This window comes from Typopeltis vanoorti, chromosome 7, assembly GCF_054136105.1.
Source record: "Typopeltis vanoorti isolate ZY-2024b chromosome 7, IOZ_Tvanoo_1.0, whole genome shotgun sequence".
In the NCBI taxonomy this organism is placed as follows: Eukaryota; Metazoa; Arthropoda; class Arachnida; order Uropygi; family Thelyphonidae; genus Typopeltis; species Typopeltis vanoorti.
Window position 1 is genome coordinate 44,875,791 of NC_143555.1, and position 19,783 is coordinate 44,895,573.

General features: G+C 35.1%; 1 protein-coding gene across 2 annotated transcripts in view; it reads left to right on the forward strand.

Annotated features, from left to right (window-relative positions):
* Positions 1 to 19,783, forward strand: part of LOC150104641 (two pore channel protein 2-like) — a 480,610-nt gene that overhangs the window by 130,935 nt on the left and 329,892 nt on the right. For both annotated transcript variants that reach the window (XM_090395240.1, XM_090395242.1), the window contains exon 5: positions 2,911 to 3,029. In XM_090395240.1, coding sequence (XP_090251366.1) covers positions 2,911 to 3,029 — 119 coding nt within the window. The remainder of the gene's footprint in view (positions 1 to 2,910; positions 3,030 to 19,783) is intronic.

Here is a 19,783-nt window from a genome sequence, read left to right on the forward strand (position 1 = left end):
ATATCTATTACAACAGCTGTTCAATTTAGTCAGAGAATCTTGCAGACTTGTAGCAGATTTATTTAGAAGTATAACATCATCTGCATAAAGCAAAGAGCTGACATTAACATCTCCAATTTTGATATCATGTTTAATACCACTTTCCTTCATAATGTGATCCATATAGATAATGAATAACAGAGGGGATAATGTACATCCTTGTCTCACACCAGATTTAACATTAAACCATCTTCCTGTACTTCCTTCAATTCTAACTGCTGACTTACAACTCAAATAAAGACTAAGTATTGCTTGATATAATGCCCCATTGACACCTTATAACTGCAGCGTATTGAATAGCTTCTCTCTTGGCACCTTGTCATATGCCTTTTCCAGATCGACAAAACTTAAATACAGATCTTTGTTATATTCCCATGCTTTCTCGACTATTTGTCGTAAAGTGAAGATCTGATCCTGACAGCCTCTATTTGGCCTGAATCCAGCTTGTTCTTCACCAAGCTTTTCTTCCACAATTCTTCTCAACCGTTTCTCAAGTATACTTGCATAGATCTTGCCAGGAACACTCAGTAGGGAAATACCTCTGTAATTCTCACATTCAGTTTTATTTCCCTTTTTATATATGGGTACTATGAGAGCTCTACTCCAATCATCGGGAATTCGTCCCTCTGTCCAGGTTTTCTGAACTATGCAGTGCAGCCACTGTAAGACTCTTATACCACCATACTTCAGCATTTCTGGTCGAATATCATCTACTCCTGCTGCCTTTCCACATTTCAAGCCTTTGATGGCTTTTTCTACTTCAAATATGGATATGGATATGACTGCATGCCTGGTCAATGTCTTTTACCACTGTGCTGACATCACTGCTTGTTTCATTTAGCAGTTTTTCAAAGTAATTACTCCATACTTCAAGGATATCTTTTTCTCCCGTTTTCATGTCACCTTTATCATCTCTAATTCCTTTTATAGCACTCTTTCCTCCATTCTTAAGCTTCTTCAACAACCTCCAGAATATTTTGCCACCTTCTTGATATTTATTTTCTATATTCTTGCCAAAGTCCTCCCATGACTTTTGTTTAGCTAGTTTTACACAGTGTTTAGCATTCTTGCATTTGTCTCTATATTCTCTAAGAGCACAAGCTGACTTATTTGACAGGAACTTTTGGTATGCTTTCTTCTTTTCCTTCACTGCCTCTTTAACTTCCTGTGTCCACCAGGGAGTTCTGATTTTTTTATCCTTACAGACAACTTCACCACATGCCTCTCTGGCTGAATCAATCAATGTTTTCTTCAGAGTTTGCCACTGAATCTCCAAAGTTTGATTCCTGTTCTCAAACTCTTTCATTTTTTCTTCAATAATCTTTGTGTATTTTAGTCTACAGCTCACATCTGAGAGCTGCTCAACTTTTATTCGCTTTAAAACTTTCTTACACGTTATTCTTTTCAATATGAAATTAAATTTTATCCTGCTCAAGACTAAATAGTGATCACTTCCAATTTCAAATCCTCTGTACACTCTGGTGTCCTGCACCAGGGAGAAAACATCACTATCAACAATAACATAGTCAATGAGACTTTTCTTATTCCTTGCCTCTTCTCTCCATGTGAATTTGTGCACATTTTTATGTTGGAACATGGTGTTAGTAATAACCAGTCCATGTCCTGAGCAGAAATCCAACAGATAATTGCCATTATTATTAGCTTTGCACTTTTCTCCAAATTTTCCCAAAATATTTTTGTATGTCTCACAATCATTTCCTACTCTGCTATTTAGATCCCCAACAAGGACCAACTTTTCATTTTTCATTATGTCAGTTGCTTTTTCTAAAGCCTCAAAAAATTCCTCCACTTCTACCTTAGTAGAACCTTCTGTGGGACCATAGGCACAAATAAGTCTCATTGTCCAGTTCCCCATTCTCGTATTTGCCCACATTACTCTACTTGAGACTGACTGCCATTCAAGAAGATTAGCCTCGTATTTTGTGTTGAATACTATGGCTACTCCTTCTTTTCCTTGATTGTCATTGCCTGAATATAACATTTTGTATTTGTTGCTCAGAAAGATCTCACCAGTTTTGGTCTTTTTTGTTTCAGTCACCCCTATTATGTCGATCTGGTACTTATCTAATTCCTCAGCTAGCTCCATTTCTTTGTCATTCAGGCTTCTTATGTTGATAGTACCGATCTTCAACTCTGGTGATGTTGAGTTGGGGTTTATTTTCAGATTTGTTCCAGTAGCTGACTTTTCGCTGTTCGCCCTGGTTCCCTGGCGAAAACAACGGGGGCCTTGTTTAACCGGGCGACGCCCCAGCCGGCATGAAATTTTGTCATGTTGTACCATCATTCTATATTTTGGTTTAACCAATAAGAATACAATTTGGTCGGCTAAATCCCAAATTGCCAGCCCATCCTCGTCCGTTCAGTATCCAAGTAGATACCCAATACTATTTTCATCCAATTATTAACTTCAATATTAAATAAATGAATGTGAGAAAAAAAATCGTTGTTTAGTTTTGAAGACTTCGCATATCTTATCCATCAGGAAAGGTATATTTTTTTGTCAGTATTCTCTCTAAATTTTAATTAGGAATTTTAAATTTTTAGCTTTACTGGTTGGCTATGTGAAGACAGCTTATTTCCACTGACACTGATTTTTTTTATTTTTTAATATATATTCCTGCTTTAGTCTTGTATTCTTTACACTTGCCTATTTAAGGTCACCAACTGAGCATGTAATATATTGGTGTCACATCAGATCGCATAAACAACTGCTTATTAGAAATTGATATTTGCATACAATTTCATAAAAAAGGTAACATATACTTTTACATTTTTTATATTATATTCAGAATAATTTAATTTCAATATCTTAATAGATGTATACTGGTTATATGAATCTTTATCTTCCAGGTGCGGCGAGCATTCAGAAATATTAGACGAACCCTTCCAGATATCGTCAATGTCCTTTTTTTGTTTTTCTTAAGCATTGCATTATTCTCATTAATGGGGCAGAAAATGTTTCAGAAAAGGTAAAAGCAATAAACATTTTTATTCATTTGTGACAGACTTCTGTTGCTATCAGTTGTTATTATTACTTTACAAAATCTGTAAAGTAAGAATGCATTCTTATATGAATGATTTGACAAAACATCTAATAGGGTATATACACACTCATGAAAACAGATTTTGTTCAGATTTGTTGATTTTTTGGCAGGGGGGATTTTTAAAATTGTAAAGTAATCTCAGAGCTGTTTTAAATTGGGCTGTTTTTTTTTTTTTTTTTTTTTTTTTTTAAATGTAGATTAATAGTCTTACAAATGTAAGCTTTTAATGGCACCTGTGACATAGTAACGATTCTTAGAAACACATACAAAACAATCATTTTATTGTTGCAAATATTTTTATGCAAATATTAGTTATTAAACAGGTGCAAGCTATTTGTACTCATGCATCAGCTTCACTATAGAAAAAGAAACATATGGAAAATTAGCATGCTTAAACAACCTCCTTTCCTGACTGTTACATATAAAATTATGTAATATAATTTTGTATGTTACAAAATTATGGTACATAATTTTGTAACATACAGTTCACTATATGAGCTGTATGTTAAAGCTCATATAGTGAGCTGTATATGAAAAATAGGAATCATCAAATCTTTACTTAATAGAGCACATGTTGTCTGTTCCGGTCATGCTACACAGCATGATTGAACCTGCACAGCAAGTTCCAATTTCCATACACATTGCAGGTATCTCTGAAGCAGTTGTAACCTGAAAAAAGATAGATAGTTTAGTCCTTACATTCTTCCCTGTTAACTGACTTTCTTCCTATTTGCTGTCCTCAAAAGATAAATAGGCTTTTCTCTCCCTTCTTGGTGTTCACCAATTTCACTGTGATTGTCTCTTCTCATACTTTGGATGAATAGAACATTCAGTCAGTAAATAGCTGCAGAAAATAGCTAGTCTTACATCACCCACCATATTTCTGAAAAATCTGTCCTTTCACAACTTAAAGTGGACATTGACTTTCCCCTCTCCTTTATTTTAATTTTAGTTTTATCTTTTAATTTCATTTTATTTTGTAACTCTAATGGGATGGATATGACACTGGTTAAATGGATAAGAGGGTGGCTGCTGGACAGATACCAAAAAGTGGTGTATGGAGGAGCAGAATTGAGGCGAAAACAGGTGACTGGTGGTGTGTCACAAGATTCAGTGGTGCTGGGACCATTGCTATGTAATTTGTACATAAATGTTATTGGAAATATCCTGAAGGGAACTATTCACTTGCTTGCTGATGATGTGAAATTAGGTAGAGTAATAGTTAATCAAGACAATAGTATGGTGAACTTGCAGGATCATTTAAATAGGCTGTCAATATGGGCAAAAGATAATGGATGTCAATTTAATGTGGAGAAATGTCAAAGTTATGCATTTTGGGATAAATAGATTACAAACTGTGTACCACATTGATGGAACTGTACTCCAGGAAATGATGAAGATAGAGATTTAGGGGTGGTGGTAGTAGACAGAGTTTAGAAGACATATTGTTAAGATTGCTAAGGTAGCCCATAAGATTACTTGGCTATTAAAGAACACATTAACAAGTAGAGATAAGGAAGTTGTCATTCCTCTTTATAAGGCTTTGATCACTCACATCAGAATTACTGTGCTGAAGTCTGGTCACCTGGGTTTCCTTGGGGGATAAGGAAGCAGTGGAGAGGATTCAGAGGTGAGTGACCTGTGGAATGTTCCCTGTGAGGATAGATTGAAGGTGTGTGGATTGCAGAAGTTTGTTGATAGGAGAAAAAGAGGGTATATGATAGAAACATTTAAGTTGCTTAAAGGGTTTTATAGGATAGATGCAGAGAAAATGTTTCAGCACTTGGCTAGAGGGACTGGAACTGGCATTGAACTTTTAGGGTCATCCCTGGAAGTTAAATAAAGGTGTGATCATTAGGGGTGTGAAGACTAGATTTTTTGCTTGGAGAGTGTGGTGAATGAATGGAATGGGTTGCCAGAGTCTGTTGTGAGTGCTTTGTCTGTTAATGGGTTCAAGGAGAGGTATGATAGATTGTGTAGATAGATTGGGTCCTCTGCAATGAGTCTTCGGACTCCATGGAGGTGCCTTTATAATAATAATACCCCCACTTCATTGCTGTTTCAGATCTGTAAAACATGATTGGTTTCATTGTTCTTGCTTCACCTTGTGAATATGATTATACACTGATCAAGGCCTGTAAATTTTAGCTCATAATATTTACAAAAATAAAATTATTATTAATTCCTGTAAATATGTATTTCTGATAAATGCCTTATAAACTTTCTGTTGTACTGCATAGTTAAAAAAAAAAAAAAAAAAGGAATGGAATTAGATGTAGTTTCTGTGAATAAGGAATGAAATCATTAAGGATGCTATTGCAAATGAACCTTTTGATGAGTGTGTTGGATTATTTCTTATTATATTTTTAAGGTGTAAATATCATCAAATTCTTGATGTTTGCTATCAGGATACATATCAGAATGCTACTAATAATGGATAGCAGGGTTTTTTACTCCTGGAAACTCTGGTTTTTCATCCCGCATACAGACAAATCGGCCCTTCAGAACACACAATTTACAGACAAAAAATACTAGTGGTGGTGGTGGTGGTGGAGGTGGGCGGTAGATGGCATTGATGGAGATGATTCGTAGTAGAGGTTTGGTGTAGTGGTTGAGACAGTTGTAGGTGTCCTCCCGCGATGAGTCTTCAGACTCTTTGGAGGTGTCAGGAATAATAATAGTACTATATGATTACATTTACATTATTACTAATTTTCTTCAACAGTTTTCTTCCAAATTAGTCTTATTTACCAGGATTGTCAGATCTCATTTTCTTGTCTCTTATTGCACTTCTAACTGCATCTGGTCTCTGAGTTCCTTGTCTTCCTTGAGAGTTTTTTTTTTTTTTTTTTTTTACCTACCATCCTATCAAACACCTGTTTTGTTAACCTTTCCTCTCTCACTGCTGTATTGCTATACTACCTTGGATTAGCTCTGCTCACACATTCCTGTGCACTAATAATGTCAAATTCTTTTTCAGTATCTCAATTTTTAATGATTCTGCCTTTGATGCCATCTGTTCACTCCCCTGAATTTTTTTAGAACTTGTGTATTTGGTCTCTGGTGTTTTATCAGCTGTTTTTATTTTCTAACCCAACTTTCAGATTAATAAGTTGAAATTGGTTTGAACACTCTCTTATATACTGCTACTAGAAGGATTTTTCAAATTTCTCTTATTCCATATAAATTTATTCAGTTGACTTTTACACCAAATTTGCATATTTTTGTCTATTTCCATATTTAATTTGCCATCTTGACTAATTGGGTCTAAATAGTTGAAATATTTTACTGCTTTAAGTTCTCCACTGAGAATGCAGTTGCTGTTTATGTTCCTATCTGTTTTTCGTAGTTTATCTTTTGCTTATTTTCATGCCAAATTTGTTTCAGCTGTTATATAATTGTAAAGAATACTGAAGACTTATAGAAGATGTATCTAGGAGTATAACCTAATCTACTTAAAGAAGAGCTGGGTTGTACATCTACAAATTTGATATCACATGTAATCCCACTTTCCTTAATATTAATGCTCTGTATAGATAATAAAAAATGGCAATAGCATGCATCTTTTCTTCTACCTGATTTTACTTCAAACCATCATCCTGTACCACCATCAATTTTAACTGCTGACCTACAACTTAAGACTATTGCTTTGTATAATATTCTGTTTATTTCATATGAACCACTGTTTGAACCTCTTTTCTCTTGGGACTTTCTGAAACTTGAATATAGATCCTTTATATCACTGTGATTTCTCAACTGTGTGTCTTCAAGTGAAAGTTGATCCTAATTACCTCTATTTTTACCTCTATCTAGCTTGTTTTCAAAGTTGCTTTTCATCAGTTTTTCCTAGCCTCTTCTCAAGCATACTTGCATGAATCTTACGTGGAACTCTCAGAGAAAATTCTCTTCTGATTCTTCCATTCAGTTTTATTTTCCCATTTGGAGATGCATGCTTTAAGGACTCTACTCTATCATTTATAATTGACTTTTTGATTGATCCATTGATTTATGCAGTTAAACCACTATTTTACCTCCTTTTCTACCTCCATATTTAAGCATTTCTGGTCAAATGTTAGGTACACCAACTTCCTTTCCACACTTTTTTTTTTTTCTCTCTCTCTCTCTCTCTCTGATGACCTTGCTGCTCTTGCTGTTAAGTATGTTCAGTCACTACTGCATAGTAGAAGTGTTCACGTCTCATCCCCCTGTCAGCTTGTTTATAAGCCATGAATTCTGCTGCCAACGATATACAGTATAGCATAGTACAGTCTTCTATAGTTTTCTACAGTTTTATAGTGCTACTAGCATCCTCTTTATCAGAGAGACAATTACTAAAACTCAATGGCCCTTATGGGAACTGACCCTGACAATCATCTCACACAATATAGTGGGCCTCTCCTCTGTAAAAGATCTTTTTGCAAAAATGTGTAAAGAACAAAAATGTGATATTTTATGTCTACAGGAGACACACAAAGGACCTCAAGAAGCCAGACCTAAAATTGCTGGAATGAAGCTCATAAAAGCAATACCACATGAAAAATATGGAAGTGCTACTTTCACTGGGCAGGAACTCCAGGTTACAGAATGCCTAGCCACAAGCCAAAATAACATAGAATTCCTTGGAATAGATCTGGGTAACATCGGTGTTTTCTCAGTATATAAACTACCTACTATAAACTTTGCTTTTGAAATGTCCCAGTATTTAACACAAAAGAAATCCGCTATTATTATAGGCAACTTTAATAGTCATAGCACACAGTGGGATTATAGTGAAACAAATCAGCATGTAGAATTAGTTGAACAGTGGGCTGAAAGTAATCAAATGAGTCTTATACACAATCCTAATGCCATCATCATTTAACAGTGGAAGATGGAAAAGAGCTTGAATAGAATAGCTAATCTATGCACTAAACAAATACTTGCACCAATCCCAAGTTCACAACATAAACCAATAATCTGCAAGTTTTCCCACCAGTTTGACTTAATGAGATACCACTTAGAAGATGCTTTAATTTTAAAAACAAAAAGTTAACTGGGAACAGTTCTCAAGAGAATTAGACATAAACTTGTCCAACATTTCACCCAGACCAGAAAATAATGCAAAGTTCATCAAAGCTATTAGATGGTCTGCTACCAGGCACATCCCAAGAGATTGTAGAACATATTATATTCCAGGTTACAGAACAGAACGTGGAAATATATGAAAGATATTGTGACCTATATGATAAAGATCCATTTTCATCAGAAACAATTGACACAGGAGAGGGACTTATAACAGCACTGTCTGAAAAAAGAAGTCGACAATGGGCAGAGAAATTTAAAAACTTAGATATGAAACATAGTAGCAGGAAAACCTGGCTCTTACTAAAAAAATTATCTGGTGACCCCTCAAACAACAGCAACCAAAATTAATATAAATGCAAACCAAATTGCAACTCAGCTATCTCTGAATGGTAAACCAAGTACGGAAGGAAAAATACCTAAAGATTGCATTAAAAAAGTTAGTGATTTAGAAAATAATCTCTTTGAAGCACCATTTATTAAAGAGGACCTAGAAAATGCTCTAAAAGTCTTAAAAGCAGGAAAAGCTGCTGGTTTAGATGATATCAGAAATTAGATATTGAGGAATCTCATAGAAAAGACAATGGAGTGGCTGTTAGAATTTTTCAACTTTTGTTGGAAATTTGCTAAAATACCCAGCATATGGAGGCAAACAAAAAGTGATACCTATCCTGAAACCGGGTGAACCTTCTGAGGATCCAAAGAGCTACAGGCTCTCTTATGCTCAACACTGAAGCTGTATGAGAGGTTAATCAGAACAGACTAAGTTCAGAAATAGAGAAAGTGCTGATAAAAGAACAGGCATGATTTAGACAAGGAAGATCATGCACTGGACAAGTATTAAACTTAACACAGTTTATTTGAGGATGACTTTGAATGGGGGTTAGCAACAGGAGCTGTATTTATAGATTTGACAGCAGCATATGACACACTAAATCTTAGAAAGCTTATAGCCAAAATTTACAGCATGACAAACAGCTATAGTATGCCCACAGATTCGAGACCCTTCGACACTTCTGCACATGTCACAAAAAGGAGAATCCATTCCAATAATAGGGTAATCATTCCATTTCTGGGATGAGTTTGTTTATTATTACAGGTCAGAAAATTGAGCTTTTCTTTTACGAGTTTAAAAACATTGTAGTTTTTAAACTACTACATACAGACAAGATAGACAAGAAAGCACATGATTTCACATGTTGGCAACTGGTTCGTTACAACCTTTCATTTCTTTCTCCCCTTCAGCATGAATCTACTATTCTTGGCAGAAATCCAAGCTAAGCTTTACAAAGTATGGGCGTACTATATCAGTTAGTGGAGATATTAGGTTGCTGCTGTTCAGCAGGAGACGCTTTGTTGATTTTCAAGGAAAAAAGAGCAGATGGTGTATCCAGAAAAATGGTCTACCTCAGGGAAGTGTGCTATCTCCCCTCCTCTTTAATATATATATACTAATGACCAACCTATAAACCTACAGTCAAGATCCTTTTTTATATGCAGATGACTAGGCAATAGCTTATCAATCAAAATCCTTTGATGACATTGAGAAGTAGCTCACACTAGAAACCCTTACAGTTTACTATAAGGAAAACCGACTGAAACCAAATCCCAGTAATAATCAAATGTGTGTTTTCCATCTCAATAATAGGGAGGTGAGGAGAGTTGAATATAGAATGGAATGGTGTGAAATTGGTCAATTATCCAAATCCACCTTACCTAGGTGTTACACCAGATAGGACCTTAAATTACAAGCAACACATAGAGAAGACAGCAGCTAAAACTCAAACATGTAATAATATTCTGCGGTGACTAACATCATCTTGGTGGGGTGCAAGTCCACAAGTACTGTGCATCTCTGCACTGGTACTTTGCTTTTCGACAGCCGAGTATGCTAGCTCTATTTGGGAAAGATCATCACATTTCAAAATTATTGAGACGGTTCTTAATGAAACATGTTGGCAGATTACTGGCTGCCTTAAGCCTACAAAAATTGACCATTTATACTCACTGTCTGGTATTGCACCTCCTCACATCAAAAGGACTACACAGAGTAGATATGAGCAGAAACAACAAAATGATGAACAGCATCCTTTGTATGGACATGTTGCAGTATATAAGAGGCTAAGATTAAAGATTAAGGAAAAGTTTTATTCACTCAGTGGAACCGTTGGTTGATTCCATAAAAGCTACAAGGTCAACAATGTGTCAAGAACAATCTCCAGAGCTCTGAACGTAAAAAATCTCTTCCTTCTGGCTCACATCTAGACTGGCAGATGGAAGACATTGAATAGACTTCGTTCCGGAATGGGCAGATCAAAGCAGAATATGGTCAGATGGGGGCTACACAGACAACGACAGCCGCTCATGTGATGAAACACAAACCATGGAACATATTCTGCAATGCTGCCTAATAGACAGTAATAATATATGTACGTGAGAAGTATTTAAAGTATATTTTTCCCTGAGTGAGTAAAATTTGGCATTTTATGTTTTCGCATAATATTTTATGCAAGTGGCATTTTGTCTTTTAATGTATGCTTTTAATCCCTATTCTTTTAACATCTATTTCTTTAAATGTTTGCTTTTAATCATTTATATGTATGCTCTTACATTTTCTGTAGTTTGCACATGAAATAAATAAGTCACTACTTATCTCATTTAATAATCTTTCAAAGTAATAATTACTGTGGACCAGAATATTTCATATAATATATGTTAATGCTCACAGGCTTTCCACGTTGATATAATTATTTATATAATCTCTTTCTCTGATTTTACTCTGAAGTCACATCTCAAGTAGGGGTTTCTTCTGAGATGTATACACTCTTCTTAAGAAAACATATATCTAAGTCAAAATATCAATACATTACAATGAAGGGATATTAATTTATTTCTGTTTTGTTGATGCTAACTTTCAAAATATTTCAGTGAAACTAGAACCTAATTCATGAAAGGACTCTATTTTGAGCAGTGCTGAAAGATATTTTAGTAAAATATTTTTTTTCAAATTTTGAGATGGAGGAAGTAGGAAGCATTGCATCCTACTTTGTAAATAAAACCTGTGGACAGATTACATTTTGTGGTTTTTGTTATTTATCATTTTATTTTTAGATCTTGTCATTGTCCTTTGTGCTACATATCAATAATGGTGGCTGCCATAATTCAGTTTATTGCATGTTATCACCCAGCCCACCACAGTTTAAGGATTATATTTTACACAATATACTATAAGATTTTTTGGCATGCGATGCTTTCAGCATGTTTGCTTCTTGGCATTTAAGAATATGGCACATAAGAGACTAGGAAATGTGTCTACATAAAATGTAGGAAATGGGATAAGCTTGGCAACATAGATATTAGCATAATTGACTTTAGTAGTGGTGTGTCAGAAATTGAATATCGACAGAGAGAGAGACTAGTGTGTGATCAAAGGTCAGAAAGTCAATATTATGTAGCAAGTGAGATAACGTGAAAGAGAGAGAAGTAGTAGTAGATTTCAATGATAGTTATGACTGGATGGGTAATTGGTGAGAGAATAGATTCTCTCTCTCTCTCTCTCTCTACAAACATAATTTCTGAAAGAAGTGGTGGAATGTATGAAGATTGGATTCTGAATTGTGAAAGAAGAGACTAGGAAATTTAATTGATGAAAGGCAAAGATAGTGCAGGAACTAGGGATAGAGAGATGACAGGAAGGCAGGTAAGTGGGAGTGCAAGGAGAGATAGAGAGAGAGAGAGTGAGTGAGGGATGCAGGTGAGCAAGGAAAGAAGGAATGGAGCAGTTAGAGGTGTGATGGTATGAAGATTCAGTGATGCATGTGAGTGCAAAATAGAATGCCAGTAGTGCTTGCCTGGAAGAATGAAAGACAGTGTCATTATAGCAATTAAAATATTAGCCCTGAAATCCAAGGAAAAGTCAAAAGAATTCTTTTGTTAGGTGGGAGTATAAAGACATCTCTCCTCTTACTGGCAGTAAGAGGAGAGATGTATTTATGTATGTGGAAGAATGATAATGTTGGACAAAAATGGGAGCAGAGTGACTGGTGCAGAACATAATAGAATAATTAAATGATCATCTTATTTGGTTATTTCATTCTGGAAACATAAGTTTTGTTACTGGAGGCATGGGGAGGATCCAAGATTTAGAAGTGCATAAGGAGAGCATGTTTCAAATACTTAGCACTTTGAATGTCAATAAAGGAGTGAGATCAAATGGAATTTCACATGTTTTAAGAGAATGTGCTAAAGAACTGACAGTTTCCTTGCCTTGGCTGTTTATTGGAGTGTAACTGTGGGAAAAGGAGCCCAAGTATTATCAAACCAAGTAAATCAAACTATAGACCAGTTTGTATTTCTTCCGTAGTTAAGATTTTGGAGAAATTAGTGAAAGATCATATACATCATTGGGAAGATGAGGGTAATGGTATCTGTGAGTGTCTTCATAGATTTGTTAAGGGCACTCTTGTTTTATAAATCTGATTTTACTTACACATAATGAGCAGTTGATAAGGAAAATGCATATGCACTTTTGAATTTCACAAAAGCATTTGACAGGATGCCACATGATAAGCAGATATGTAAGTTATATCATATTGGTGCAGAATGCACCATTGCTTTCTTATTAGAAGTTCTATATAGATATGTTCTAGGACAATTGGAGAAAAGAGCAAACCTAATAATAAGGATAAGTACCTGCTAGATTTCTGATCAGGACATGGACTAGTTATTACTGAATACCATGTTACAAAACATAAAAATGTGCACAAATTCACATAGATGATGCAAGAAATAAGAAAAATCTCATTTACTGTTATTAATGAAAGCAACGTTTTCTACTAGTTGAGAACACTAGATTATCTGGAGGATTCGAAATTAGAAATGATCACCATTTAGTGTTGGGCAGGATAAAATTGAATTTCATATTTAAAAGAAGAGTGTGTAAGAAAGTTTTAAAACAAATCAAAGTTGAGCATCTTTCAGAGGTGAACTGTAGACTAAAACACACAAACATTATTCAAGGAAATGTAAAAGCAACCTTAGAGATTTAGTGGCAAATCCTGAAGAAAATATTTAAATGATTCAGCCACAGAGGTATGTGGTGAGGCTGTCTGCAAGTATAAAAAAATCAGAACTCCATTCAGGAATTAAAGAAGTAATTAAGGGGAAAAAAAAAAGCATATTGAAAGTTTATGGCAAGTAAGTTTTGTGATTTTAGAGAATACAGAGCAAAATGTAAGAAAACAAAGCATGGGAAGATTTTAGTAACATAGAAACTAAATATCAGGAAGGTAATAACAAAATATTCTGTGGGCTATTGAAAAAATTCAGAAATCGAGGGAGTACTGTAAAAAAAAAAAAAAAAAAAAAAAAACCCAAAAAAACCCAGAGATGATAAAGGTGGCATAAAAACTGAAGATAAAGAAGTCCTTGATGTATGGAATAATTATTCAAAAGATTGCTGAATGAAACAAGTGACAACACAGTGGTAGAAAACATTCAACAGGCATGCAATGAGGAAATACATATCCATATTTGAAATAGAAAATGCCACCAAAAGCTTGAAATGTGGAAAGACAGTGAAGTAGAAGATATTCAAGGAGAAATGCTCAAGTATGGAGATATAAAAGTCTTACAGTGGCTGCACTGCATTGTTCTGAGGGACGGATTCCAAATGATTGGGTAGAGCTCTCATAGTACCTATATAAAGTCAACTGAATAAATTTATATGGAATAGGAGAAAAATGAGTCAAAGCACTAAAAAGACGACGTTCAAATTGATTTTAATTCTTAGATATGAGAGCTAGGTTAGAAATAAAACACTTGATCAGCGACTGGAAACTGCAGGTATGATAGTTCTGATAAAGATTAGTTAAGTGAACAGATGGCATTAATAACTGCTAATATACATCTGTATTCCTGAATGCTAAATGAGCTAATCACAGGTTTGTATGGCCACTTAAATAAAATATGAGAGGAAAGATGAGCAAAACAACTGTTCTTTGCTTAGATAGCAGGAATAAGACCTAGAGGAACACCAAGATCTAAGCAGATTTATATAGAATTTGCATATCAAAAGTGCATATTTCGTTTTTATGTTGCTCCCACCCGCAAAAGGTTATTTGTTTTTTCTACTTTTTATCAATTTTATATATTTCTTATATTTTTCACTTATTTTTTACATAGTCTGAAAACCCAGACTATGTAAAATCTAGAGACCAACCATGGAACTTTTTCAAGCCACTTCAGGCCTCTGATAAGTGGGGTAGTGGTCTCACACTGGGCAATGACATTCATCTTCCACCTAAGGTAAGAAAGAAATATAAGATCTAATAATATTGGAGTCTTGACAGATAACAGATTAATTTGGAGGAAAGTTGTCAATAGGAAGTTAATAATGATGTAATTTTTTTCGTGTAGTATTATCATAATATGCTGTACATCATCTGAGGATACATATCAGGAATTTGATTATGCATATTGATTTAGATGTCAGGCTAGTGAACTGGATTGGGGATTGGCATTCTGATCGATATCAGTGTTGTGTACAAGGGAGTAATATCAAGGAAGCAGAAAGTTATAAGTGGGTAGCCAAAGAGCAACTCGGTACTGGGATTTTTATTGTTTAATCGGTATATCATTGATATTTTCAGTAAATTGCAGGCAGATATTCACTAACTGTGCAGATGTGGTAGCCCTTCAGGAGAATTTCAATAAGTTGGACAGGTGTCAAATGAATGGGGGTGTCACTTTAATTCAACTAAATGTAAGGTCTGGAAGTTTGGGATTCATCGATTGAAGGCTTAACTCTCTGTTGGTGGAACTGTACTAGAGGAAGTGGATTAAGCACAGGATCTTGGACGATAATCAATAGAAACTTAAGTTTAGGGAGCATCATGAAAGTGGCGAAGGCAAGCCAGAGGATTTTTGCAATACTGAGAAGGGTGCTGACCAACAGAGGGTGGGGATTTCATTGTATAATGCCCTGATCAGACACCATTTGGATTATTGTGAATGCCCAATGAGTTTAAGGAGTGGCATGACATTTAGTGTTGTCTAAGATGGAACTTCCATGATGAGTCTTTACTATGTGGAGGTTCTAAATAATAAATTAATTTAAAGAGCCAAGAGCATTAAGGGGATAATAAATCCCTCATTATTTTTAAAACCGGATACAAAACTCAGAGATCGAAATCTAAGAGTTTCATGCCGAAGAACTATCGGCGAGTCCAAGTGTAAGTCCAAGTGTCTCATAATGTAAGTCAATACCTGGGTGGTACAACACTAGGGCAAATCGGAGCAAAGGTGGAGCAAGATCCATCACTATTCTTAATATTTTCTCATAATGTAAAACGCAGCTCCTAGGAGATGTATTACTGTTTTACATTATGAGGAGAGGTCACTACCCAGACCAGTTTCGACCTTTATTGAGGTCTCATCAGTGAGTAGGTAGACCTGGATAATACCAAGGTTTAAGTGAACTGAACTTACATATACCCCCTACTAACGATCTAACAAATAAGCTTAGGTGTTGATGGTTATTCATGACTTATTCTTCACGGTATTAACAACACCACAAACACTTTTATCAACAAAGATGTTTTATTAACGCTTATATTTCGTTGATTTTCAACTCAGCATCATCAGAGCACAACACACATGTAAACGCGACAGTGAGTGAGTGAAACAACAATATTGCAAAAGACAAAAGATCTAAAGTCCTATTTTTGGCTCCCTCTAACGAAAAAAAAAAAAAAAAAAAAAAAAAACAGCAGTTATCCAGGAATTTTTCTTAGGATAACCGTCTCCCAATTTTTGGCAAATTAATGCAACCATATGGTTGGGAGAATTCTTCAAAGCCATTGTTGACTCAAAAAAGAATCTTTCAGATCTATAACGACTCCTAAATAGCACATTCGTTTTCCTCCATCTAATCCTGTGTGAAAGAGTGTCCAAAGCGTGGTCTGCCAGTCCCGACTTGCCATAGTAATAGTAGCGAATGTATCTTTCATGTTCTTCCAGGCGGATGTTCACTGATCTTTCTGTTTGCCCATAATAGGCCAAGTCACAGTCACATGGAACTTCATACACTCCTGGGTGTGTTAAAGGGTGAAGTTTATCCTTAGGCAAGTGGATCAGAGTTGCCAGCTTGACATGAGGTTTGAAGGTGGTGCGAAGGCCATGTTTCAACAATACTTTGGCTATCTTTTCCGATGTACCTCTGTATAGGGAATAGAAATGGTTGTGTTGTATTCTTGTGTATTAGGGGAGGGCAGAGTAATGGGCCTACGTAGTATTTTATCTATTTTGTAGGGATTGTAGCCGTTGGCTAAGAACGTATCGTGCAGGTACTGGAGTTCATAGGCCAGAGCTGTATCGTTAGAACAAATGGCTCTGGCTCTGTGTGTAAGTGTTTTTAAAATGCTGTACTGTTGGACTGGATGATGATGTGATTGTTTATGTAGGTATCTTCCTGTGTATGTAGGCTTTCTGTAAATAGAAAAAGATAGTGATCCATCTGAAAGGCAGGTGACTAATGTGTCGAGAAATGGTAAACAGTTATTTGATTCTTTTTCTACTGTGAAGTGAATTTTGGGGTGTTGGCTGTTTAGGTAGGTGACAAAAGCATCCAAAGTGTCTTGTCCATGGGGCCAGATGGCAAACACATCATCTACATAGCGCAAAAACACTTGTGGCTTGTATGTAGCTGTGGTAAGTACTTTGTTTTCAAAGTGTTCCATGTAAAAATTTGCTAACGGGGGAGAGAGGGGGGGGGAACCCATAGCAGTACCATTAATCTGTTTGTAGAATTCCCACCCCCATGTAAAGTAACCTGCATTCATGGTAAATTGAAATAATTCAAAAATATCTGGGGGAAATTTAGACTTGATTAAATCAAGAGTGTCTATAAGTGGTACATTGGTAAATAAGGAGGTGACATCAAAACTAACCATTATGTCTGAATCTTTCAGGATTAGATTTTTAACCAGTGTTTTGAAATGGATTGAATTTTTTACAAAAGTAGAGGAGTTGCCAGTAAGAGGGGCAAGCGACTTAGCTAAATGCCAGGCCAGTTTATATGTGGGACTATCTATGCTATCAGTTTTTTCTTAACATCTAAATATAATAACACATAAAATATATAAGTTTTTCTTAACATCTAAAGATGTTAAGAAAAACTTATATATTTTATATTAGATATTATCCGCATGGCAAGAATACATGCCAAGAAAATCACATATTCAAACTCCCAGCATGCCTGGGAGTTTGAATGGTTGAAATTTTGTTTAGTGCAGTATCTATGAGATGGTTTCACCACAAAGGTTGAAAAATATTGAAAGGAAAGCAAGATTGGTAAACAGATATGTAGGAAATGTATTTGAGAGTGAGAGCCATGAGAGCCAAATGGAGTAAAACCAGGTTTAAAATTGCTTGGTATCTTTAACATTCCTATATTCTGTTTTATCCCGCAGAAATTTTATATAGGAATTTTTGAGGGATAAATATTTTAAGAAGTGTGACCAAAGCAACTAGAGACTTGAGTGTTTTGGCTTCAGTGATAACTTCACAAGATGTAGTTGTTAATGAGGATTAACTCTGCTGTTATTTATTTTCATGATATTGATGACAATACAAAAATATAAGAAATATAATAAGAAAATAATATTTATTAACTTATTTGCTGATATTTCGCTGGTTATTATATCCAACATCTTCAGAGCACAAAAGCAGTTTGTCATAGTATGCAAAACAACAACAATTTGGTATAACAGTGAGGCTAGTTTAAAAAAAAAAAAATCGTAACTGATAACACAAGGAGCTAAAGTTCTAATTAGGCATGTTCTATTTTCCATCTATGTTGGAAAAAGAGAGAAAACAAATATTCATTAGATCTTAAAATGACTGTCTCCCAAATTTATACAGCCATACTTGTTGAGGTTTGGAGTATGTTTTAAAGCTTCTGTTGATTTTGTGTAGGATTTTGTTTTCTTCCAATTGATCTGTGTGAAATGGTATTCAAGGCATGGTCTGCTAGACTCAACTTTCCATAACGATATATAGTGCTGTAACTTGTTTTTGAAGTGGTGAAACAAGAAAAGGTTACTCCCAAAAAAGGATATATGTGGAATTATAAAATGGATGATTATGGGAAGCTCTCGTCATCTAGCATCATATATTGGATAGATGAGATGTGCAGAAAAGATGTTGATAGTGCATGGAAATTCATAAGGCAGTTTCTCACACAAGCAATGTATAATTGCATTCCAAAGGTTAGGCAAATTAATAGAGTAGGAGTGAAATGGATGAACAGTGAAATTAAGAAAGCTCTCTTGGAAAAGAAAGGGTTATGAAGGAGGTACAAGACAGTTAGTGGTAATCAAATACATGAAGAGTATAAATTTCAGGATAGGAAAATGATAAGTATGGTAAAGAAGGAAAAGATGAGTATGAGAGGAGATTGTCTGGTCAGGCCAAGGTTAATTCATGGGAATTCTTCCGCTTTATGGCAGGCAAGAGGAAGAATAATTATGGCAGGTTGATGCTGACAGCAGAGTGATTGTTGCAAAAGATAGTGGAATTATTGAATGACCACTTTATCAGTATATATCAAACTGGTGAAATGAAGGAAATTTCAGAGTTGTTTCACTATGTGATAAGTAAAAAGAAAATTACTAGAATTACTATGGAAGGATAATTTTGAGTGCTGATGATAGCAGTGTGATAGAAGCAAACAAAATTGTAGAGTTACTGAGTGATCATATTACAAGGATTTATTATCCAAGTGAGGATAAATATAGCCATGGGATTCGATTGAATATCAGCATGCATATCACAAGAATGTGCAAAGAATTGCTATTGCCTTGGACTAGGCTGATACTGTGTATTAGTGATAACACTAGGCTGTTTGACTTAAATGTTAGCTCTGGCAAAGTTCCAAGGAAGTGAATGGAGGGCAAAATTGTTTCCTTTATATACCAGTCAGTATCTCAGGAGTGTTGGTAAAAAAGTATGGGGAAAGTTGGTCATAGACAGAAATCAGAAATGAGTGGATAAGAATGATACACCGATTGGGAACATTTCATTGTGAAGGGTAGGTCATGTCATAGTAATAATTTGCTCTTTCTTTCATAATAGTGATGACTGAGTTGGATAAAGCGAATGGCTACATGATGATACTGCTGGATTTTTCCATTTGACAAGATATTGCATGAAACTTTGTTATGCAAATTGGAACAAATGTGGATGGATATGAAACTTTCCTAATGAAAGCTCCTTTCAAGTGTGTTATGTAGAGTAAATGTATAATTCAGTATTCCATTTAATCCAAAGTAGATTCTGTTTGCCATCTACCAAATATAGTTTTGCATACATATAAATTTATTTATTTTGAAATATACTTAATTTTAAATTCAATATAAATTATATTCCCTGTTGACTATTTAATTTCATTTATGAGTGAATTCCTAGGGACAAGAGAAATAGTTCATTATAAACAGTACAAGGTATGTTATAGTGAATTTTGAAGTGGAAAAGATAGATTCCTCCTCACTCCATTCCTATGTAATAAGGAAATAGTGGATTTATATGAGAACACAGTGGATTGACAATAACCATAACAA